The 26,731-nt window shown below is 31.2% G+C and overlaps 1 protein-coding gene across 4 annotated transcripts in view; it reads left to right on the forward strand.

Moving 5' to 3' along the window:
- LOC119603939 (J domain-containing protein) overlaps positions 1–25,349 on the forward strand; it is a 76,475-nt gene extending 51,126 nt beyond the window's left edge. For 3 of the 4 annotated variants that reach the window (XM_037956238.1, XM_037956239.1, XM_037956240.1), the window contains exons 3-5: positions 2,143–2,244; positions 16,079–16,234; positions 23,839–24,314. In XM_037956238.1, coding sequence (XP_037812166.1) covers positions 2,143–2,244; positions 16,079–16,234; positions 23,839–24,060 — 480 coding nt within the window. In that variant the 3' untranslated portion in view covers positions 24,061–24,314. Of the gene's footprint in view, positions 1–2,142; positions 2,245–16,078; positions 16,235–23,838 lie in introns of all 4 variants that reach the window. The other variant, XM_037956241.1, reaches the window with a different exon arrangement.
- The last annotated feature ends 1,382 nt before the right edge of the window (positions 25,350–26,731 follow it).

The following is a 26,731-nucleotide window of genomic DNA, read 5'->3' on the forward strand; positions in this document are numbered from 1 at the left end:
ACCTTTTACTTCAGGGAAGTTCTCGGTGCTGTTGCCATCTTAACAGGATTCATTTGAAATAATGCAATCTTGCATGACATCATAAGGGTGGTCACCTTCCGGTATACCGTAAGATTAATTTCACCTAATGTTGGTGTTTATCGCCCCTTCTATTGACTTTAGACCAGTGATTGTTTTTTCCTTGTCGGGGTTTGCATTGGGATTGATCCCATGCTGCCTGTCATTCCGCAACGGGGCTACTATGACAAGAGATTGGATAGCTCGAGTTCTTCAGCAAAGTGCTTGTACATGGACCGGCTCAGCCATGTACAAAAAAATTGCCACCTGAGTTCTTCATAGAAGGATTCAGGGGCGCGTGGTAGACCGTCTCTAGTCTACCCAGTGGATGAAAAAGACTACCGTGAAATTAGGCCGTCGTGGCAGGTGTTCACGTTAAACTCTCAACATTAGTGTCTGTCGAAGGCACAAAAGGACATTACAGAGAGTCCTAAACTAAAGAAATTAACATTCTTTAATATTGAACCTTATTCTGAAATTGTTTTTTAAATACATCATACCTTTTGACGGTGGGTATAGGGAGTTCATCATAGCCGAATAAAACACTCTTACTTGTAAATAGCAGATGTAATAAATTCTGAAATCCTCCACCAAATATTAAATAGAAAATTCTTCAAGTGTTAATATTTAAATTTTTTATGAAAATTTAAAAAACAAGCTCGTTGGCCTTGAGTAATAAATATACAAATGGAAAATAAATATAAAAAAAGAAAGTTTCCTTTGTAACTAGTAATATCAACATTTCTTAATACTTTTCCCTTGAAGACATAGAATTCACAAAAAGAAATACAAAAATTATGTTAAAATATTCAACTATTCAAATGTTCAGCTGTTTATATGTACATTATTTATAGCTTTAAGTATATTTATGTATTTTGTGAAATCATATAAAGAATTCCCCGACAAAAACTCATTCCCTTTCATGTGATATATGTATATTTACATGTATACATTCATACATATGTATGTATATAACTGCACGTCTACTGAATCTTGTTAGTCTCTGAAGGAAGAAGGACGAACGGAGGAGTTAAAATATCAAATATGACTTTTAGCAGTATCTCGAAGGACTTGAATGTTTAATTTTGTTAGAAGACAAGAATGAATGAATAAATGAATGACTGAACGAGAACGAACGTATGAATGAATAAAAAAAAATAAAAGTGAAACTTTGTTTGCTTTTCCGTTTTTCTTGTTAGATTTTTTATACCCTACACCACTTTAGTGGGGAGGGTATATTGGATTTGTGCTGATGTTTGTAACATACAAAAATATTCGTCCTAGACCCACCTTAAAGTATACCAATCGGCTTAGAATCGTTTTCTGAGTCGATTAAGCTATGTCCGTCCGTCCGTCTGGCTGGCTGGCTGGCTGTCCATGTAAAGCTTGTGCGCAAGGTACAGGTCGCAATTTTCAAGATAATTGGATGAAATTTGGCATGTACGTTTTATTTGACCCAAGGACGAAGCCTATTGAAAATGGTTAAAATCGGTCCATTATTTCACCTAGCCCCCATAGAACAGAACCCCCCGAAAAGGGCTTCTGAGCTCATAATTATGTTAAATATACAGATATATCGATAAAATACGGCACAACTAAGTTTTATAGAAGTCTTGATGACCCTGCCAAATTTCATAAAGATCGGGCCCCATTTGACCCTAGCTCCCATACAAAGTCCCCTTCAGAAAATTACTTGAATGTCCCAAATTAAGTTATAAACACAAATATCGCGATGAAATTCAGCACAATAAAATATTATGTAAATATAAATATATTCACAAAATTTTATCGGGCTTGGTCCATATTTGCCCCTAGCCCCCATATAAAGCCTCTTTCAGAAAATTAGTTTTTTATCCATAAATTGCTTAAATGTATCGGAACAAGGGAATATTGAAAATAAATGCTTTACTATGAAAAATAAATCACATTTAATATTCATAACTGGTGTAGGGTATCATATGGTCGGCCTCGCCCGACTATACTTTCTTACTTGTTTTATTTTGTTACAATAAAATTACGTGCTGTTTGAGTTAAAGTATTATACACTTTTTTAAATAATTTTTTGCATTTTTCTTGTCATTGTAGATTGAGCAAATTCAAGCTGAGTACAAGGTTTTAGCCTTGCAATATCATCCGGATAAAAATAGTGGTGACAAGGATGCCGAAGCTAAATTTCAAAAATTAAAGGTAAGTGTAGTAATTTTGATTTTTCATTTTTTTTTCTTATAAACATTTAATATATATAAACTTAGTTATTTAAATTGTGTTTAGTAGAGCACTTAGTTACTTTTGGAATAGTTTAGCAGTCAACAAAGTTGAAATGTAATAATATTTTTTATAGTAATAAAGTTGTTAGCTTAAATAGTTTATTTTAAAGATAAATAACGATTTTTACTATTTATACCCTACACAACTTTAGTGGGGAGGGTATATTGGGTTTGTGCTGATGTTTGTAACGCACAATAATATTGGTCCTATACCCACCTTAAAGTATACCAATCGGCTTAGAATAATTTTCTAAGTCGATTTAGCTATGTCCGTAATCAAACTACAGGTCGCAATTTTGAAGATAATTCAATGAAATTTGGTACATGACCTTCTATTGTCCCAGGAACGAAGCCTATTAAAAATGGTTAAGACCGGTCCATACAACTGAACCACTGAATAAACTGAATGAACTTTTAGACCTTGTAATCAAACTACAGGTCGCAATTTTGAATATAATTCAATGAAATTTGGCACACGATCTTCTATGGAACCGGAGACGAAGCCTATTGCAAATGGTTAACATCGGTCCATTATCTCACCTAGCCCCCATACAACTGAACCCCCGAATAGGGCTAGTAAACCTTGTAATCAAACTACAGGTCGTAATTTTGAAGATAATTCAATGAAATTTGGCTCATGATCTTCTATGGTACCCGAGACGAAAATGGTTAATATCGGTCCATTATTTCACCTAGCCTCCATACAACTGAACCGGGCGAATAGGGCTTTTAAGTTCATAATTATATTTAATATACTCGTATCTCGACAAAAAGCTGCAAAACCAAGTTCTATACTAGCCTTGATGACCCTCATGAATTTTATAATTATAGGATCTCATTTGACCATAGACCCTATTCAAAGCCCTCTTCAAAATTTGACTTAAATGTCCACAATTTTATTCAACAATAAATGGCTTAAGTATATCTGAGGAAAGGTACAATTTAACTTCACTGCTTTATTATGAAAACTAAATCACATTTTTTTGTAACAGGTGTAGGGTATTATATGGTCGGCCTCGCCCGACTATAATTTCTTACTTGTTTTATTATGTTGTTATTCAAAACATATTTATTTGCCGGCTATTCGGACCACATAAAATTTACACCAGATGATTAAATTCAGTGTGAGGTACCAATATGGAGCATTGTTCATAATTTGAATTTATTCTCGGACAATTTGTTATAGAGATAAATTGTCTATGAGTTAACTAATAAGATGCAGAATAAATCAAGAGTATATAGACTTTGCCACAACCATCAGATAATGACACTTCTCATTATCCGAAGGGTGTGGCAAGGTCTTGGAATTGATTTATTGGATGGAATGATGATGGATGTACGGTATCATAATTAAATGTCATTATTAAAACTCCATTCAATGTCATGGTATGTTCAGGGCTGGCTATCTTCATACTTGATTTGACATAGTGTGTTCTCAGTGAATACGAAATTGTCTTTGGCTTATTTGATAGATCACCGAGAAAGTTTATCTTCGCGGATGTAAACGGATCTTCAACGAGGCAGCAATGATCATAGCTTTGGTACTCGAGCAAAGCTTGCTTGGTCCAGCAAAGCCTTTGCCACCTCCGTGTTCTTTTGCAAGTCACAAGGGGGTGTTGATGTTTAATCTCTAGCTCGCCTTATGGTTGAAATAGCATCACCTTGAAATAGGCCATTTGATAGGTGTTCATTTAAAGTACTCGATACTTGAACAATATTGGGTAAACACCTTACGGTCAATGTGATCTATCGGTTTCGACTTTCTATAAATGATCTGTGCAGTTCAGAAGTGTGGATTTTGATAAAGAATATAAAAATAGCCCAGCACAGCCAAAAAAGTTTGAAGATCAAGAATTGAAAGTATAACTGCTTCCCGGATAACCCGCCAAATCTAAAAATCCAAGGCGCTAAGCTTATGCTTGTACGATGTGGTGACAAATAGATTCTTTCAATCATTAACTTCTGAAGAAAGTTAATGATTAAAACAAGAACTAGTTTTATAGAAATAAAAATCCTCTTACTTAATTGTATAAGGATAGGTCCATAATTGACCCTACTCCCCATAGAAGGTGCCCTTCAGAAAATTACTTTACTTCTTATAACTTGATCAAAAAATACCTGTATTGCCATGAAATTTGACACAAACAAATTTTGTATTCATGAATCTAAATCTAATCTAATGACCCTAACACCCATGTAAGGTTCCCTCATAACAGAAATGATGATGAAATTTGACATAATCAAGTTTTATAGGTTCCAGTTGGTAGTACAATTTTTATCGATATTAGATTTATACATAAGGGCAAAATTTTGTTATACCGATATTCTAGAGTGAGTTATTAAAAATAAATCCATTTTCCGGGAGTACGCACATACATTTGTATGGGGGCTACACAAAAATTTTAACCGATTCTAATCATTTTCAATTAAGTTAATCTTTGAATGGGAAAAAAGTTATGTGATAATATTTGTTGTATAAGCTGCCATAGTTTTTGAAAAAGTTAATCAAGAATGAGAAAAAACTGTAATATTTTCATGTGTTGTTTTGGAAATTTTCGTCTCTTATTTATTTATCGATTTTGCTGATTTCAAGTAGGAAACTTTTCGAAAGCATGTCTGACAGAATTGTTGAATATTTGGATCCCAAAGATATCTGGAGGTCTTCTAAAACCTGATTTCAACAAACATATAGACGGACAGACAGACAGGCAGTCAGACGAACAGACATAGCTTAATCTTCTTTATCTATAAGGATCCAGAATATATATATATATATATATATATTTTATGGAGTAGGAAAATTATATTATAGAAATTACAAACGGAATGAGAAACTTATATATAACCTTCTCATATTTCGTCGTTAGTATTTATACCCTACACCACTATAGTGGGAAGGGTATTATACGTATATAAGTCATTCAGAATCATTTTTTGAGTCGATTAAGACATGTCCGTCCGTCTGTCCTGCTGGCTGGCTGGCTGGCTGTCCATGTAAACCTTGTGCGCAAGGTACAGGCCGCAATTTTCAAGATAATTTGATGAAATTTGGACCAAGCATGTTTTTTAGCACAGGGACGAAGCCTATTGAAAATGGTTTTAATCGGTCCATTATTTCACCTAGCACCCATACAACCGTAACTCCCGATTTGGGATTTTTATGCCATAATTACGTCAAATATACTATTATCTCTCTAAAAATTGGCACAAATAAGTTTTATATAAGTATAAATGACACTTATTTATGTCGAATTTCATCGCTATATTCGTACTTTTGAAACAGATATGCCGATTAAAGCTGTTTTTCGGGGGTCCACTTGTATGGGGGCTATCCGAAAACGTGGACCGATATTACCCACTTTCAATACAATTTTTCTAATAAATATGTTTATGCAGCATTTTGTATGGCGTAGTATACTATAAATAATTGAGTCTCAAAACCTGAAAAGCAGTAGTTCTTTAGACTACAATTTACATGATTATTTATAATTTTATAAAAATAAATGTTATGGAAGAAAATAAACGTTATGTGTGACATATAAAAACACCCACAATTTTTATAATTTCTAAACATATACGGACTTACTAACACTTTGTTCTTTAAGAAAATGTTAAGCATTTTTTTCGCCTTTCATTTAAATTATAAATATTTCTTTTAGTATTATGTTTCCACAATACAACTTTTTTTCATTTAAAAAATTATGTTTAACGTTTGCATTAGAACGGAAACATATTGTGGCAACCTAGTTTCCCCATTTAATATACTCTACCGTAAGCAGTCGTTCGTACGTTCATTTTGAAAAAACCATAAGTGTTTCCGTTTTGAGTTGCTAATATTATAATGTAGACGACTACTACAACTAACTACTATTACTATTGCTATAGTTTATGTTTAAGTAAATGTAAAATGTCATTGTTGTAGAAATTGTTATATAAACGTAGCAATTGTGTTGTTACAATCGCTTTAAAATTCATAGAGACCAAAGAGCATTACAAGCTTTGTAATAACAATTTATAATAAAAATGAAATGAATTCAAACTGAAAATAAGTAATTGGTAAAAGAGTAGAAGGGTAATGGGGCTTTTAAGGCAGTGAAGGGGAAAAACAGTTGTTTTTTCAGAAAAAATATCGATTTTATTTAACAATGGTAAATGTTTGACACCATATAACTGACATATTTTTAACCTAAGCTTGTGATGTAAACAACCCTCAGCATTATAGAAAATCGATTGATATTTTTATCTCCAGACAAAAAAAAGTCATGTTAGTTACTTGGTATTAAACTTTCATCACTAACGTTTATATTAATAATCAATTTATTTGTAGATTTCTCTTATTCCATTTACCTGTTGAACTGTAAAAATTGTCTTTCCATTCTACCGTAGCATCTATTAAATATGTATGTTTATCCTTTTTGTTATAGGTTTGTACATGTGTGTGTATCTGTTAAATTGTTTATTTACAGTTAGAGCATCATAAATATTAAAACATCATCAGTTGTTTAAGAATTCATGAAATGCACAGTAAAAATGTTTTACAACCATAATTCAACAAGTAAACATTTTTCTATGAATCATAAAATGCTGACAATTACATGTACAAAAATAATAATGGACAGATTTACATTTTTTCTTTAGAATAGTTTTGTTATGGTTGGAATTTCAAATGAAATGTTGTGAGTTAAAGTTTTTTAAGTGTATTTCTTTAACACAAAAATTCTTGTTTATTTCAACCAATTCATATTTACTATCACAACTGCATAGTTTTATTTTCAATTCAAAATGCATAATAAAAAGTTTATTTAATGTCATGTTTAGTTTTCTTGTGTTTCAAAACTATTTTGATTAGAGTATAAACAAAAATAAAAACACATTTTAAAATTAAATGGACTTTCATTTGAACAGATGTTAATAACATTGACATTTTGTTGTCGGATTAAAAATAACAACACAAAAACTATTTGCTACTCTCTAAATTGACATTCATACATATATTTGTATGTACATATAAATTACAAATTGCATTTATATGCAACTTGTTCCGAAAATTTGTAATTTTCATACACAGCAGTTTTTGGAATATGTTAAGCAAATTATGAAATTTTCAAAATGAAGTACAATTTTGATTTGGAACTACAGAACATTAATAGACAGATCTGTATTAGTCTGGAATATAGAACAGTTATAGTTTGGACTATAAAACAGTTGTAATCTGGACTATAAATAGAACGGTCTATATTCTGGGCTATAAACAGTCTATAGTCTGAGCTATAGAACAGTCTATAGTCTGGGCTATGAAACAGTCCCCAGCAAAAAAATTTTGAAGTTGTTAAAGAAGAAGGGATATTTTCATGATTTCTTTAGTAAGTATTCTATTTAATGCGTTTTAAATACATGCCTAAATTCTAATAAATTTGTCATCAGTGAAGGCATGAAAAATGAACCCAAATTCACTCATGTAACTCCACTATAGGAATTGTAATATTTTACTGTAATTTGGTATTCTCTTAGGAGATTTAACGAAAACATGCATTTCATACAATAAAGATTAAAAATTACATTAATTTTTTATTAGATTTTTGTTAAAATTAGTAATATTAAGTCCATTAAAATTAGTAATATTAAGTCCATTAATAAGAGAAGGAAAAAACCAAGACTGCTTAACGGATTTTAAAACACAAGGGGTATTTTTCCTCTGCATGAATTTAAATCCAATCAAAATCAGTTAGTTATGTTTTATCTTATTCTATTTTTATCAATATCACGCAAAAAAATTATTTAAATATTGATAATTAAATCGAAATACCATTAATGCATTTTTAAATAAATATAGTGCACCAATGAAAATTCGCTTGAGAATCATCGAATATTTATTGGTTATAAGAACTCATTTAAATGACGAACTATTTTTGCAAATACGAACCCATGCATGCCAATGACTCGCTAATGTTAAAATCATGCATGTTTCCCCTAAATATGAACCAGTTCATTATCACTTCAAACCATGCATTTACTACTTTTTTTGCACGTCTTTTTTTGCTGGGTCTATAGTCAGAAATTTAGAAATGTCTATAATCTCGACTTTAGAAAATTCTATAGTCTCAACTACAGAACAGTCTATAGGCTGGACTATAGAACAGCCTATAGTCTGGACTATAGAACAGTCTATAGTCTGCACTATAGAATAGTCTGGACTATAGAACAGTCTATGGTCTGGACTACAGAACAGTCTATAGTCTAGACTATAGAACAGTCTATAGTATGGACTATAGAACAGTCTATAGTCTGGACTATAGAACAGTCTATAGCCTGGACCATAGAAAAGTCTATAGTATGGACTATAGAACAGCCTATAGTCTGGACTATAGAACAGCCTATAGTCTGGACTATAGAACAGCCTATAGTCTGAACTATGGAACAGCCTATTGTCAAGACTATAGACTATTCTATGGTCCAGACTATAGACTATTCTATAGTCCAGACTATAGACTATTCTATAGTCCAGACTTCAGACTGTTCTATAGTCCAGACTATAGACTGTTCTATAGTCCAGACTATAGACTGTTCTCTAGACCAGTCTCTAGACTGTTCTATGGCCCAGACTATAGACTGTTCTCTACTCCAAACTATAGACTGTTCTATAGTCCAAACTATAGACTGTTCTATAGTCCAAACTATAGACTGTTCTATAGTCCAGACTATAGACTGTTCTATAGTCCAGACAATAGGCTGTTCCATAGTTCAGACTATAGGCTGTTCTATAGTCCAGACTATAGGCTGTACTATAGAATAGTCAAGAGACTGGACTATAGAACAGTCTAGAGACTGAACTATAGAACAGTCTAGAGACTGGACTATTGAACAGTCTAGAGACTGAAATATAGAACAGTCTATAGTCTGAACTATAGAACAGTTTATAGTCTGAACTATAGAACAGTCTATAGTCTGGACTATAGAAAAGCGTGCAGTCTGAAATATAATCTACACTGTGAACTATATCGCAAATTTCTTAAGCCTATAAACGGATATACTAAGTATATCGGAGAAAATATAACAGGTGCGGAGTCATCAAATCTTATCGGGCGACTTTAATATGAAGATACAGATTTACTAAAAATGTAGATGAAATTAAAGTGTATATTGAAATATACACTGGCTATAGCTAGTTTACTATAAATTCTTAATACTCCCTTACTAAAATAGTCTGTCTGTACTCTTAACACCCCCTTCAACTAAACCAATTGTCTAATTGTTCTTGGTGGTTCTAGGTGTTAAATTTCATTAATTGCAAATGACACACAATTCTTACTAAATACCACCAATTTTATGCAGATACATAAAATTATTCAAACAAAGCAACCCCTCTATATAACTCGGATATTAAAAATAAATCAAAAATATAAAAGGAAACACCGACTGGATTAAGGTACAAACGGGTCAACTTAATGGCTTTTTTATTTTTATATCAAATATGTAAAAAAGAAACTATCCCTTTGTAGAATGTAAACTCACGTTCAACATAACGTATGATTAACATGCCAAAAGAAAATAAAAACGAAATAAGTAACGAGTCATTATAAATTCATTAAAAAGTCAAAAAGGAATAAAGAAAATATGTATAATAAAATAACTTTTATATCCCATACCCAATAATAGTAATGAGATGACAATAATACTTAACTTACAACTTATAGTAAGTACACATACGGACATTATTCATACATACTTACATACATTCATACATACGTGTTTTAATATCCCGTTGTGTTAAGAAAATCCAGTGATTTTGTTTTTCAGAAATAAAAACAATCAGCGCAAATTGAAGGCGAAGGAAGAGGGAGGGAAATAAATAAAAATGTTTATAATTAAATTTTTATGGAAAATATTTTCTTAAACAATTTCAGCGTCATTTGTAGCGAACGTATGTATATTTAAAACAAGTAAGAAATTATAGTCGGGCGAGGCCGACCATATAATACCCTACACCTTTGACAAAAATATAATGTGATTTAGTTGCCATAATAAAGCATTTAAGTTGAATTGTACCTTGCCTTAGATATACATACTTAAGCCGTTTATTGTTGAATAAAATTGTGGACATTTAAGTGAAATTTTGATAAGGGCTTTTCATAGGGGCTAGGGTCATATGAGAACCTATTATTATGGAATTCGTGGGGGTCATCAAGTCTTGTATACAACTTGGTTATTGCAGCTTTTTGTCGAGATATGAATATATTAAACATAATTATGAACTTAAAAGCCCTATTCGGCGGGTTCAGTTGTATGGGGGCTAGGTGAAATAATGGACCGATGTAAACCATTTTCAACAGGCTTAATCTACGGTACCATAAAAGATCATGTGCTAAATTTCATTGAATTATCTCCAAAATTGCGACCTGTAGTTTGATTACAAGTTTTAAAAGCCCTATTCGAGGGGTTCAGTTGTATGGGGGCTAGGTGAAATAATGGACCGATGTAAACCATTTTCAATAGGCTTCGTCCCTGGGACAATAGAAGATCATGTACCAAATTTCATTGAATTATCTTTAAAATTGCGACCTGTAGTTTGATTACAAGGATTAAAAGCCCTATTGGGGGGTTCAGTTGTATGGGGGCTAGGTGAAATAATGGACCGATCTTAACCATTTTCAATAGGCTTCGTCCCTGGAGCAATAGAATATCATGTACCAAATTTCATTGAATTATCTTCAAAATTGCGACCTGTAGTTTGATTACAAGGTTTACATGGACGGACAGACGGACGGACAGACGGACGGACATAGCTAAATCGACTCAGAAATTGATTCTGAGCCGATTGGTATACTTTAAGGTGGGTATAGGACCAATATTATTGTGCGTTACAAACATCAGCACAAACCCAATATACCCTACCCACTAAAGTGGTGTAGGGTATAAATATGCTACAAACTGTTGTTTTTTGTTCTGCTTATTATATATAAACTGTAGATACAAATTCATGTGTGTGTGTTCCTATATTTACATATGTTTGTACAAACATATCATTTTATGTAGGTCGAATCCTGTACTACCACATTTAAACCACTCCAGGATCAATAAACCTACACATGTGTTGAAACCATCATACATACGTACTATTTATGTTTGTGTATATGTATGAGAAATTGTAGGCTTGTGTTACTTGTGTTAATGATAGACTATAAAAGAATGCATTCATTTTGGGAAGAATAAAATGGGATGACAAATATAATATTTTCGCAAACCTTTTAAAATTCAAAATATTTCTCCCACATTCTCAATTTCAAACTTCAGAGTAGATGAGGCATTACTATATTCCAAACTGAACCTTCTCCTTAAATCTAATTATAATAAACTCTCAAGACTTAATTCCTTACAATTTCTGTGCACACCTTAAATAAAGTATAAAACATCCATAAGTTTGTATTTATCAGACAGACAATATGTGACGTCTTTGTGAGCCAGTTTTTTAAGTCTATTTTTTTTTGTGTGTAAAACTCTATAACGAAAAGGAAACAACAACAACATTGGAATGAAAATGTATTTCCATTATTTTACAGATTCTTACAAAGCCTGTGATTTTGGGTAAGATATGTATGTATGATTTCTTTTGTTTGAAATACATTTTCGCCTACAATTTTTCCTTTATTCATCTGTAATGACCCAAATATTCATTGAAAATTAATATTGAAAGAAAAAAAAAAAAAAACAAAATTGATTTGTCTTATGTTTTATTTAATACTTCAGCAGAGTACCTAATCGGAAATTTTTATTTGACATAAAGGGGGAGTGTTAAAAAATAAATATAGCTTGTGGTAAATAACAAAATTATGAAACATTCAGAATTAGTTTAGTATATAAAACGTGATTAATTTATAGAAAATATTCTTTACTTACTTATCCAGCAAGATAGAACTAACCTGTAATGAAAAAAAATATGTAACAATATTAATAATTTATTTTTTGTATGTGTTCAATTTAGTAAATAGTTAAAGTTTGCTAAAGATTGTGTAACAAATAAAACATGTTTACAAGGAATTATTATTAATAAAACGTGACTTTATTAAACAAGACTTTCTATGGACTGATTCGATATGAAAATATTTGTTCAAGTTGAAATATTTATAATTTTTTGCAATAAAATAAGTTTAATTTAATATCAAATTGGCAAATGACTTGGTGAGAATTATATTAATATTAATATATGAATAAAAAATTTGTGGACATATTTATAGATAGATCTGTTATAGATCTATCTATAGTCTTTACTATATGTATATCCGTCTATAGTCTTGACTATATATCTCTCTATAGTGTTGACTATATATCTGTCTATAGTGTTGACTATATATCAAGACAATAGACAGGTCTTGACTACAGATCTATAGTCATGACTATAGATCTGTATATAGCCTTCACTATAGATGTGTCTATTGTCTTGACTATAGATCTGTCTATAGTCTTGAATACAGATCTGTATATAGTCTTGACTACAGATCTGTAATAGATTTATCTATAGTCTTGACTATAGATCTGTCTATAGTATTGACTATATATAAGTCTATAGTCTTGACTATAGATCTGTCTATAGAATTTACTATATATCTGTCTATAGTCTTGATTACAGATGTGTCTATAGTCTTGACTATAGATGTGTCTATAGTCTTGACTATAGACGTGTCTATAGTCTTGGCTATAGATCTGTCTATAATCTTGACTATAGATCTGTCTATAGTCTTGACTATAGATCTGTCAATAGTCTTGACTATAGATCTGTCTATAGTCTTGGCTATAGATCTGTCTATAATCTTGACTATAGATCTGTCTATAGTCTTGACTACAGATCTGTCAATAGTCTTGACTATAGATCTGTCTATAGTCTTGGCTATAGATCTGTCTATAATCTTGACTATAGATCTGTCTATAGTCTTGACTATAGATGTATCTATAGTCTTGACTATAGATGTATCTATAGTCTTTACAATAGATGTCTCTATAGTATTGACTATAGATGTGTCTATAGTATTGACTAGATCTATCAACAGTCTTGACTATAGTTCTGTCTATAGTCTTGACAAAAGATCTGTCTGTAGTCATGACTATATACCAGTCTAATGTTTGGACTATATATGAATCTGTAGTCTTGACTATAGATCTGTCTATAGTCTTGACTATAGATCTATCTATAGTTTTTACTATAGATCTGTCTGTAGTATTGACTATATATCAGTCCATAGTCTTGACTATTAATCTGCCTATAGTGTTTACTATATGTCTGTCTATTGTCTTGACTATAGATGTGTCAATATTCTTGATCATATATCTGTCTATAGTCTTGACTATATATATCTTGACTATAGATCTGTCTATAGTCTTGACTATAGATCTGTCTATAGTCTTGACTATAGATCTGTCTATAGTCTTGACTATAGATCAGTCTATAGTCTTGACTATAGATCTGTCTATAGTCTTGACTATAGATCTGTCTATGGTCTTGACTTTCGATCTATCTATAGTTTGGACTATAGATCTGTCTGTAGTATTGACTATTTATCAGTCTATAGTCTAGACTATAAATCTGTCTATAGTGTTAACTATATGTCTGTCTATTGTCTTGACTATAGATTTGTCAATATTCTTGACTATATATTTGTCTATAGTCTTAACTATATACCTGTCTTGACTATAGATCTGTCTATAGTCTTGACTATAGATATGTCTATAATCTTGACTATAGATCTGACTATAGTTTTGACTATAGATCTGCCTATAGTCTTGACTATAGATCTATCTATAGTTTTGACTATAGATCTGTCTGTAGTATTGACTATATATCAGTCTATAGTCTTGACTATAACTCTGCCTATAGTGTTTACTATATGTCGGTCTATTGCCTTGACTATAAATGTGTCAATATTCTTGACTATATATCTGTCTATAGTCTTGACTATATATCTGTCTATAGTCTTGACTATAGGTCTGTCTATAGTCTTGAATATAGATCTGTCTATAGTTTTGACTATAGATCTGTCTGTAGTATTGACTATATATCAGTCTATAGTCTTGACTATAACTCTGCCTATAGTGTTTACTATATGTGGGTCTATTGCCTTGACTATAAATGTGTCTATAGTCTTGACTATATATCTGTCTATAGTCTTGACTATAGGTCTGTCTATAGTCTTGAATATAGATCTGTCTATAGTTTTGACTATAGATCTGTCTGTAGTATTGACTATATATCAGTCTATAGTCTTGACTATAACTCTGCCTATAGTGTTTTCTATATGTCGGTCTATTGCCTTGACTATAAATGTGTCAATATTCTTGACTATATATCTGTTTTTAATCTTGACTATAGATCTGTCTATAGTCTTGACTATAGGTCTGTCTATAGTCTTGAATATAGATCTGTCTATAGTTTTGACTATAGATCTGTCCATAGTATTGATTATAGGTCTGTTTATAGATCTGTCTATATTCTTGATTATAGATCTGTCTGTTGTCTGTAGTATGGACTATAGATCTATCTGTAGTCTGGACTATAGATCTGTCTATAGTCTTAACTATCGATCTTTTAATAGTCTTGGCTATAGACTATAGATCTGTTATACATAGATCTATATATAGTTTTGACTATAGATCTTTATATAGTCTTAACTCTTGACTCTTGAGTCTTAACAGTGGACCAGCCCAAGCTCTTGAGTATTCACCAGTCTACTGTCTTGACCATATAACGATCTATACCAGTGTATTGTCTTGTCTATGTATAGAAAACTCTCTATATAAAGAATTTTCTTAATTTTTACAATATTTACTAAAACACTAAAATTAATATAATTCTTCAAATGTTTGCTTTGTTTATTTATCCAATTGGACTATACAAGAGAACCAAAAAAATAATAATAAACAAAGTACATACATACATATGTATATGTATTTGCTTAAATGTTCCATTTGTTTAATACTAAAAGATCAAGTGCTGGTCAAACAACATTATAATCTATACTTTGATTATATTCTTAAGTTTAGTCAACCGAATAGATTCTTAAATATTTGAAAAGGAATGACAGTAATGACCTGTCCGGCATGTTGATTTTTATTTTAGGATTAACATTTATTAATGGTGGGGGATTATAGGAAAACAAGGAAAAATTTTGTATTTTTTGTTAGGATTTTTTTTTTAAATCGTTAAGAGATGATTTTTATAAGTTAGTTAAATTAAGCATGTTAGGATGAAGAAAATATATTAAAATGACTACTCTTTAGTTTACCTAGGGACAATAAAGTGACGTTTACGCAAAAATGTATGACTAAAGAAAGGCTTTTTTATAGTTTTTTTTCAGCACGTGTAGCATTTTAATAATAATATTTTTATTTCGTTAAATAAATTGTCTAACCAAGCGTTTAATTTCCCCATGGGGCTTTTAAAAAAGAAAAACAAATTTAAATTTATTTTTATATACCCCAAAAATATGCTTTAAAATTTTATTGAATATTCAATTTATTTTCAAAGCATACATTTTGATGTAAATGACAAAAAAAAAAAATGTGAATAAAAATCTACATAAAATATATTAAAACTTTGAAATTAAAATTTCAGTTTTATTTTTTAATACAAAACCATTAAAATGTAAAATTGTAAATAAATTTAATTAAAAATGAATAAAACAAACCAGATTTAATTACATTTAAATTATTAATTTTTTTTAATAATTATTTTTATTTTTACTTTATATCTTTCTGGCCATTTCTAGGAAGCTAAGGAGACTTTATGCGATCCGGAGAAGAGGGCCAATTATGATAAATGGCGTAATAGTGGTATTGCCATGAGTTACAAGAATTGGTTGGGTATGAAAGAGCATGTTGGTCAGGTGAGAAGATACACTATAGCGGAGAAAGTGGATAAAGAGGTATGGGCATTTGATAAATAGATGAAAAAAAAAGAATGTGAAAGAAACAAACTTAAACAAGACTATTTATACTCCAAAACCAAAATAATGTTTACAAAATTATCCCTTTTTTATATTTGTAATCCATCTTTTTTCTTTCTTTTATTTTCCTCTTTAGAAGTGGAAATATGTGTCGTGTTTTTCTCTGTACAAAAACAAAATACTTTTGAACTTTTTGATATAAAAAAAACACAAACGCATACAATATATTTGGCATGTTTTACACCATTTCCAACAAGAAAAAAAACATTTACATATAATTTTTAAAATATGAAAATTATTAAAGAAAAACTGTATTTTGGAAATGTTTTAATTGAGCTTTAGCTTTTTATATAGAAACTTTGGAAATGGTGTAATATTTATCGCTGTTTTTTCATACTTTTGTTTTATCCATATTTTTCTACGTGTCTCCTTGTTAATACTCTATTAAATGTTTTTAAGTGTATGTGTGTGTGTCTCCTTCATGTTCTCTTACTTATCTCCTCTGGCAACCTTGACAAATGTGTTTCTTTTCTGTTTTTTATACCCTACACCTTTTTAGTCGGAGTATATACTATTTTTATGTAAAACCTTAAAGTATCAGTAGAAATCATTATACTCTACACCAGTATAATCGGCTCAGAAACACTTTCTGAATGAATTTATGTCCGTCTGTCCACCCGTCTGTCTTTCCAAACATCTGTATGCCCATGTATGTCCTATACACACCTAGTATAATCGGCTCAGAAATACTTTCTGAGTGGATTTATGTCCGTCTGTCTTTTCGAACATCTGTATGCCCAAATAAATCTTATGCTCAATTTTATTAAATTTGGCACATACTCCCTACTTGACCCAAGGACAAAGCCCTCGATCCATTATTCAACAATGCCCCTCAAATAGGGCTTTGGAGCTTATAATTATGTTAAATGTTCTCGTATCTCTATAAAAATCGACAAAGTTGACATAAATTTAAATAATATTGTCAAACCGTTAAGATTGGGCCATGATCGTGCCAAGAATGAAACGTTTAGAAGGTCCTGAAATCAGTTTTCGTGTTCATATAACTCCAGACAATTAACTCCCAGAAACCCATCATTATCTATTGTAATCCATTCCATTTAAGCAACATTTTCGCTAATCCCTTAAGTTTGCAATGGTATGGGGTATTATGTAGTCAGGTTTGACCGACTTAGTATATTTTTCATTCCTTGTTCGTTAAATCCCGCCACGAACTCTTCTACGTATTTATAAGTTTAACAATTTTGTTTTATGATATTTTATATATCAAAACCATTAAAAACACATTCCATGTACTTGATACTTGTGTACTCTCGTTTTGTAACATATTTAGCATACCTCTGACATTTTTTTCCATTCGCCTCGTAAGTACTTTAAAATTGAAATTGTTTCTATAGTACTTTTTTATGGTTGGTTCTACGTCTTGCATGAATGGTAAGGAAAAAAAAAATTAAACTAAATATTCTTCGCTGCTTGCAAGGTAGTTTTAAAAGAGGAGAAAACATTTTAATTCAAAGGAAATTGAAGTACATTAAAATTATTAGAAAATATTAACGAAATCGTTCCTTTTTTCGTTCTTTCTTTTCAATTTGTTTTCATTAATATTGGAAAAAAAACACACACTCTTTTAAATTAAGTTTAGTACTTGGAATTCTGGTTACCTTTATCAGTTGTATTTAATGAAATTAGTTAATGTTAAAAATTAAACCAAAATTTTTAATAAAGTAAATTTTAATCATGTTTCCATTAAAATGTTATACAACAGTTGTAATTTAGAAACTGCGCAGATTTTTACAAAAATATATAAAAAATCTCATTTTGAAACCATTTCAAGAGAATATATCTAAATTCATTGATGCTACATCCGATTTATCTACAATGTTTCCGATGATTAGCTAGCACTGCTGGTTGGTCCCCTTTATTGGAAGTTGACTTTTTTACTTTATCATCGAAATTAAATAGACTGAAGATTCCGAAAGAACTCCTAGGCTGGATATAAGAGCTTTTAACATTCCTCACATTCCATCCTGATGGATCCATGGATCTTTAAGTACACTTCACCTCACAGAATCGCATTGAGGAGATGGTAACGAAAACAGATTTAGAATATTAAATATTAGTTAGAGTCCTCCTAGAGTTCTCTGCATAAATTAAGAACGACAAGAAATCCGTACATTTGACTACTCCGCAATGGACTAGGACTGATCCAAAACTAATTTAAATATGTATATGAAAAAACATGCTCCATTTAAAAGGTAAACCACGCGTGGACCACTTTTTGTTCAAAACAATTTAACATTGACTATAGGACTACTAAACGGATCATGTGCTCCAATAATGACGACTATCCAAATTCAAGTGAAATGTTAAGAGTGTAGCAGAATACGGATCTTTAGAATGTACAGATCAGTGGTGTAGGTTTAATTAAGTTTTCCCCAGTCGTTCCAAAGAGTAATCTTCGGAATATCTCCAAAAGAGAGAAAGATATAACGGATTTCCTTCGATTTTCGATAGAAACAATTACTTTTTGATTTCTTCAGCAGCGCCAAGGAATACTTATTTGAAACAACTTTCTTGAAGATCACATCTGTTATTTTTAAAATCTCTCAGCTATAGATTTTCAGCATATCTCTAATACTTTAATACTTGTTCCACTGTAGACTGGATAGCTCAATGCTGGGAGACAAAACGGTCCAGGTGTTCTATATTGAAGACCCAGAAGTAGAAATATTTCAGTCTACCTAATAAGAACACTAGCTTCCAGGCAGAAGTCCGAGCAATAACGGAATGAGTAAATTGTATTAGAATAAATATGGCGCCTACAGGGGCTAATATATTTTCCGACACCCAGAAGGCAATTAGGGCAATATAAAGTGATAAATTAAAATCTAAGACCGTATTGAATTGTAAGAAAGCTTTAACCGAATACTTTCCCAGAGAAAAGCTTTACATCATATGCGTACCAAGGAGAGAGTAGTCGGCAACAAAAGAGCGAATATACTTGCTTCAAAGTAAAGGTTTTGACACAACGAAGGCTGAATTAAAAATAAGGGCGAGAGAATGCTATAAAAATAAAGTCTCTTGTAATAATAAAACGGTGGATAAAACTCCAAAGATCCTATGGGGAGACCTTAACGAGAACAGGACAGGAAGCCTCTCCAAAATGAGCAAGTCTGAGATTAGCATGATGGTATATATTTTGAATGGACACATGCGATTACGGACGCAACTATACAAAATTGAACTTACGGCCGCAGACGAATGTAGAGCATGAGGAGAGGAAGTGAAACTCTGGAGCACTCTCTTTGTCATTGTCGGGCTTTCGTCAAAATTAGATCAAAATATCTTGGAAGTGATATTATTCCGGTTATAACATCCTTAACGTACATCGATTGGAAAATTCTTAGGAATTATGTCTAGAAAAACTGAGTTTCTGAACATTCACAGAGGTACCAAATTGACACCAAACTTTTTATAATTTTTCAATACCATCTGTTGTCAAAGTATATACATACGTACGACAACCCTATGTAATGTTGACAACATTGCAACAATTCGTTGTCGAAATCTAAATTCTATACACATCCGTTTTCTAAATGTTAACAAACGTGGTAAGCTCACTATTGACAAACAATCCGTTGCCAATAGTGAGCTTACCACGTTTGTTTGTATGTATATACTTTGACAACGGTTGTTATTGAACAATTATAAACTCTTTGGTGTCAATTTGGTACCAGGCGTGTATATTTCCTTTTCCCTTTGTGTTGGACGATAATGCCTTCATTGATCACAAACATTTTCCATGATTTTTGTTAGAATTTGATGTATTATACATCGTCATATCAATCTAACATAATTTTGTCAGTACAAATACTATTTGTTTCGATCATTACAAAATGGTTTCTCCTAGACACCGTGTGTCCGAATTTCACTTCGAATCCACAAGTCACTTCGAATTTGCTTTTACAACAACTGATTAAACAATGGGTACATTGTTCCTTGTAGAAGTTCTAGCATAAATATTAAGGGCGATATCGATTTTGTCGTAAGCAATTTTATATTATATACTCTTCAATTTTTACAGGATAATAGAGTCAAATATATACTTTAAATTCAGCTCCAAAAGGGAAAGTAATAAAATTTAATATAACCCATTGAGTATTATTATTATTGAAGCAAATATCAAACCTGTCAAAAACCTCTTCATTTCAATCAAATAACTCAAATTAACATTTTTCAGCGAAAAGAAAGTAATAAAAAATTACACAAATCTGTGGTTTGTTGTTTAATGTTAACGACACCTACATACATGTCGAATTTTGGTACAAATTAAGGAATTCTACCTATAGTATATAATACAAGGATATTCATATACTATGTATGGATATTTTTAACATTTAAAATACTTAAACATTTACAAACATAACCACATTTTATATATGTATGTATATATATGTTTTTACGTAGGTAGGTTAACTTCAGAGATTGTCTTCGAACGCAAACAGAATTAACCTTGCAGAAAGAAACCTCAAGTGGGAGCGTGGGGGCGTATATTGCGTTTCAGCATTTGATATTATTTTCTGGTTACACGTCAGATAATGATAATACTGCTGCTGTTGTTGTTGTTGATGATGATGATTCTGTTTGTGCGGTTTGGATTAAAATTTTAATGCATCAAGACATTTTCTTGATGGACACTTTGGTTATGTTTAACATTTTCTTGGTAAAAATATTGATGTATTTAAGATATATGTACAATTGAATTTATAATTAAATCAGTAAATTTTAATGAAGATAATAATGATATGAATATTTGTGTATATAGACATAAGAAATCATAATGAAGTTAATATGAAATTTGTAATTGAGTTTTAAATTTGGGTTTGAAATTACAAGGTATTTAAATCTTAAATATATTGGTGGACTCTGCCATCAAAATTAAAAATTTTTGCAAGGTTGTAACCTTTACCAATGAGGTTTCTGAGGTGCAATCCAGACTGGTTTATAGAAATTTTCGTCCAATATTCTTACGATATTCAATCTAGGTCAGATCTTTTTGGTTTCTAAACGGGTAATTAATTTTCCTAACTTCAGATAGCTAACAACTTTAGGCGAACTGACCAAAACACACAATCATCGGAAGTGTCCGATCGCATAGCAGACACAGAATATGTCGGGAACTTTGAAATACTGACCCCAGATAAAATGTCATGGTCAAGCGAAACTTCAGAGCAAATACCAGCAGAAATCCGTTGCTACACGGATGGCTCTTAACTGGGGGAGAAAACTGGCCTAGGATTATATTTATATTAAAGACCCAGAAATCAGAAATATACTACCGTTTACCTATTCACAACTCTAGCTTCCAGGTAGAAGTTCGAGCAATAAAAGAATGAGTAAATTGAATTAAAACAAATATTGCGCCCACATTACTTAACCTATTTACCGACAGCCAGATTATAATCAGAATGATATCAGGTGATAAAGTTAAATCTAAGACCGTATTGTTTTGTAAGAAAGCTCTAACCAAATACTCTCTCAGAGGTAAGGTTTACATCATTTGGATACCAGGCCACTTGAGAGTAGTCAGCGAAACGAAAGAGCAAAGAGCTTTAAAGTGAAATGAGCTTGAGGTAGTTAACCTGATGAACGTCGAACCATTCGATGCAACGAGGACAGAGCTCTTGGAACATTGAAACGATGGATACAAACACAAAGATCCTACGGGGTGACCCTAACGAGTGAACACATGGGATTACGTTGATAGCTATACAAAACTGGACGTGAGGATTCAGAATGTAGACCATATAGAGAGGATAATGAAACTCTGGAGCACTTTCTTTGTCATTGTCTGGCTTTCGCCGAAATTAGATTCAAATATCTTGGGAGTGATATTATTACAAACACTGATTTAAAAATTCTCATGAATTAAGTCCAGAAAACTAAGTTTCTGAACATCGGACGATAATGCATTCAGTGAATACTGTATAAGGTTTTTGTTTTTACCAACAAACATTTTCCATAAAAAGGACTGCACAATAGGCCCTATAGTGTCCTAGGTGTATTTATTTGAATATGATATAGTATACATCCTCCTATCAATCTAATCTAATTAAATGGCTAAGGTCATAAGCAAAAAGTCAGAGTATCACACGTTGGTCGATCTATAACTTCATATAGGAAGCCAGTGAAGTTAAACAGTTTTAATAGTCTCCATCAGGGTATTAAAATATAACCTCGAGATTGAAACAGAGAGTGGATAACAGGACAGTTATACAAAGTAATAAAACAAGTGCTTGCTGGAAAATCCGTCTTTCGCTGGTGCATCAGCACAGTTATTGACCTCTATGCACCGTGTTTTAGAACCCAAGTAAGAGTAACCGATCGAATATGCCGTCATATTCTAAAGAAACACCCGACATTGTAAGATGACTTTTGACATATTGTTAACATTCTCAAGAAATATGAATCCTTGAATATTAGTAAGTATGTGGATTTTCCTGTTAGATATCTCATAACACTCTATATGCTCGACGTCAATTTCAGCGAATTTTCATGTAGCCCTACGCACCGTTTTATGTTCAAAAGTACTGAGTTAGAACCAATGTAAGAGTAACCGATAGAATGTGTCGTCTTATTCTAAAGAAACAGCCGACATTTGATGATGTCTTTTGATATGGTGTAAACATTCTCAAGGGATTTCAATCCTTAACTATTAGTAAGTATGTAGGTTCGAAGCCAATTTTAATCAATTTCCATGTAGCCCTACGCACCGTTTTATGTTGAAAAGTACTGAGTATACGTCATGATCACGTCTGTGTGTGTTTATGATCCATAGGTGAATATTTGAATGGGAGGGACTATACATTATGTGGAGGACATTGGTGTAGCTCTTTCTGTTTGCGTTGTTTATTACAAAGATCTTACCGAATTTCGGTAATATCAGGAAATATTGGTCATATTCCCCATAAAATATATAGTATGGATATTTGTGAAATTATAACATTGTCTTTCAGTCAGGCAGAAATATTCGGTTTTGAAAATGGAACAAATCAATGAAACTGAATAAATTCCCAAGCTAAAATGCACAAGACCTCGATATTAAGGAGTTAAGGTATATTCAAAATCGGAATATTCAAATTCAAAGAAATACACTTCGGAAGCAGTAAGTATCATCCAATGGGAAATTAACACATTAAACATTTTTCAATTTTGATTCTAACAATGATGAACGAAGGCAGATATATGATCTATTTTGAGGACTAAAGCCTACACAGTACTCGATGGCCAATCCCCTTACTTTAGCATGTTATTATTTCTATATTTATTATCTTTCTACATTCAAAACAAGTTTACCAATACAAGTTTACCTTAACTATTAATACTCAACAATGACTTTGATGTGAAAAATCCCAGCCATTACCTCTTGATCCATAAGTAACCAAAATAAATGTTTGTAGCTAACAACAACCAAAAAAAAGCATGCAAAATTTAAACAATTTTAATTTATAATTTTTGTATCAAATAAATTTAATTTTCTCTTGATATTTCTTTAAATTCCAAAGTCCATGCATTGGGCCACACCTAAGACTAAGGATCGTATGTTGCCCGAAACAGCTGCAGCTGCTGGAGCTGGTGGCAGTGGTGGTCTTTCGGCTGCCTCACCAAATCCCGCCCATCGTCGAGCTTCTGAGGGAGGTGCTGCTCTCTACTATGGCGGTCGTAAACAGGAATGGGGCACTGATAATTCCGATGTGGCCAACAAATTTCGTAATTATGAAATTTAAAGAGGCAAACTTTCCAGGATGATTTATACCAAATAATGAACCAATTTTAAGAAAACTTGTTTTTTTAGTTAACTTTCCTATAATTTTAAAGAATTGAGGCATTTCAAATTTTAGTAAAACTTTTTCCCGAAAAATCATTAAAAAGAATTTTAATTAGTCAGAAAAGAAATTATATCAAGATTCAAAGAAAACTGTAACTAAATGTTAAAATTTTCACAAAATAATAAATAAATGTTTATAGATGTTTTACTTAATATTAAATTTTTAAAATATATATTATATTAAATAAATAAATAAATACATACATATGTCATATTAAATCAATAATAGTTAAAAGAAAAAATATATATAAAAAAATAACAAATTAAGAAACTGTAATTTCACATAAACATTAAGAAAAAATAAATATTTTTGAAAAACATTTTAATTTAAACAAAAAGAAAACAAACTCTTTGCTGTTTTTTTAGGATTAAGATTAAAATAAATGTTTAATAAATAAATTTAATTAAAACACTAACAGACAAAAAGTCGTTTGAAATATTTAAAAAAAAATCCCTTAAGACAATCCCCCTTGATTAAATAAACTGAAAAGTACCATACGAGTCTAATTCAAAGGAAAAAAAGTACTAAAAACTTAAACCACCTTTTTAAATGAAAAGCAAAGAAACGCACTTGAAAATTTATAATAAAAATATATTTATAAAAAATATATAAAAATATACGACAGTATTAAATTATTTTAATAAATGTTGTTAAGAAGTCTAGAAGGCATATATTGATGGAATTTAAAATCTTAAAACTAAATATTATATAATACTAGGTGTCCTATTTAAACTACAACAAATGACAAGAAAGAGGAGCAAAATATATTTAAAGAAAAAACTAAAATTCAATTTAATAAAAAAAAAAAACCCAAAAACTAAAGAATTTTTATGCAAAAAAAAAGTATAGAAAAATGCATACAAAAACTGAATTTAAAAAGCACTACACAATAAAGAAAAATTTTGCAAATGAAAATCTAAATGTTTTTATTGATGTCAAACATTTAAATAAATTAATTAAATATTTTAAAAATTTACACACACACTAAAAGAAATCATAATGATTTCTTTTTTAATATTATTTCAAATGCAAACAAATGCTAACATTAAAACAAACAAAATAATTAATAAAATCAATGAAATCTTTCATAATTACAAACAAAAAAGTACAGATTTTAAAGTCGTTTTAGTAAAATCCTAAAATTTTAAGTTTATGCAAATAATGTTAAAATTATAACAAAATCAAAATAATATCAGAAATTTATTTATTTTTTGTTTGTTTGTCTTGCAAAAGCATAAAAAATATTGAAGTCATGATAAAATTTCTAAAGAAAAAAAAGAAGGACTTTAATCAATAAAAAAAAGAATAAAAAACAAAAACTGGAATAATATTTTATTTATAAAAAACACAGGTTGAAAAAAAGGTGGATAGAAAAAAGGAGCGAGATATTTGCAACACAAAAAAGTAAGTATTTTTTTAATCCCTGAAAGTCCCTTGTCACTTTGAAAGCAAACAACAAAAAAAACTTTTAAAACTACAAGCACAGAACAATCAAGGAGTTAAATCATAATTTTATTAAGATTCTGAGTAGATTAGGACATGTCCATCCAACTGTTTAACTGGCTGGTATGATACATGTTTTTCGACCCACGGAAATGATGAGGTCCATTCTTTAAACTAGACCCTCAATTTGGATGTTAATGTAACCTAAGAAAATTTTGAATAATCTTAAAGTTTCCCAAATATATGATTTTTTTTATTTAATTCACATGAGAGGTACCAAGCCCCTATTGAAAGTCTGCTATATATCCCCATATGTTCACATAAATGTCAAAGTTCTTTGTGAAAAAAGATGGAGACCTACATCTCTAATAGTTTTCCATTTATACAAATTTTGTATTTAATTCATAACTGTGGTACCCCGCCCACTAATTCTAGTCCGCAATTTTAATACTCAAGTGTTCACATGAATGTCAAAGTTCTTCGTGCAAAAAAGTTCTTCGAGGATTTTAACTCTAATAGTTTCACAGACACGCAAATTTTTTGTATTTAATTCATATGGAAGGTACCACGCCCCCTATTGCTAGCCCGCCAATTTAGCACCCAAATTTTAACATGAATGTCATGAATGTTCTTCTTGCGAAATTTGGAGATTCCAGCTCCAATAGGTTCCCAGATATAAGAATTTGTGTGTTTAATTAATATAGGAGGTGCCACGCCCCCTCTTGCTAGTCCGGTCATTATCCCCTAAATTGTTTATATGAATTTTAATGTTGACCGTGCAAAATATGAGAATTCTAGCTCTGATGGTCTCCCAGATATACGATTTTTTTATTTAGTTCATAAGATTGCCACGCCCCCTATTTTTATTCCACCCATTTTGTCTTAAACAATCATAACGATACTAAAGCTCCGTTAGAATTATATGTAACTGTTATATATTCTCAGATATACTGAATTAATATTTTCTGAATATGGGAGTTGTCACGCCCCTTACAGCCAGTCCGTAAATCTTGTCCTCAAATGTTTGCATGTTAAATTGTCCATATGAAATTTGAGGACTCTAGCAGTTTGTTTCAGTGATGAATCAGATGATGAATCAGTTATGGACAATTTCGTGTCAAGTGAC

Source organism: Lucilia sericata, unplaced genomic scaffold (assembly GCF_015586225.1).
Source record: "Lucilia sericata isolate MDLA Ls3-8-SP2 unplaced genomic scaffold, ASM1558622v1 Contig000348F_arrow, whole genome shotgun sequence".
Classification (NCBI taxonomy): Eukaryota; Metazoa; Arthropoda; class Insecta; order Diptera; family Calliphoridae; genus Lucilia; species Lucilia sericata.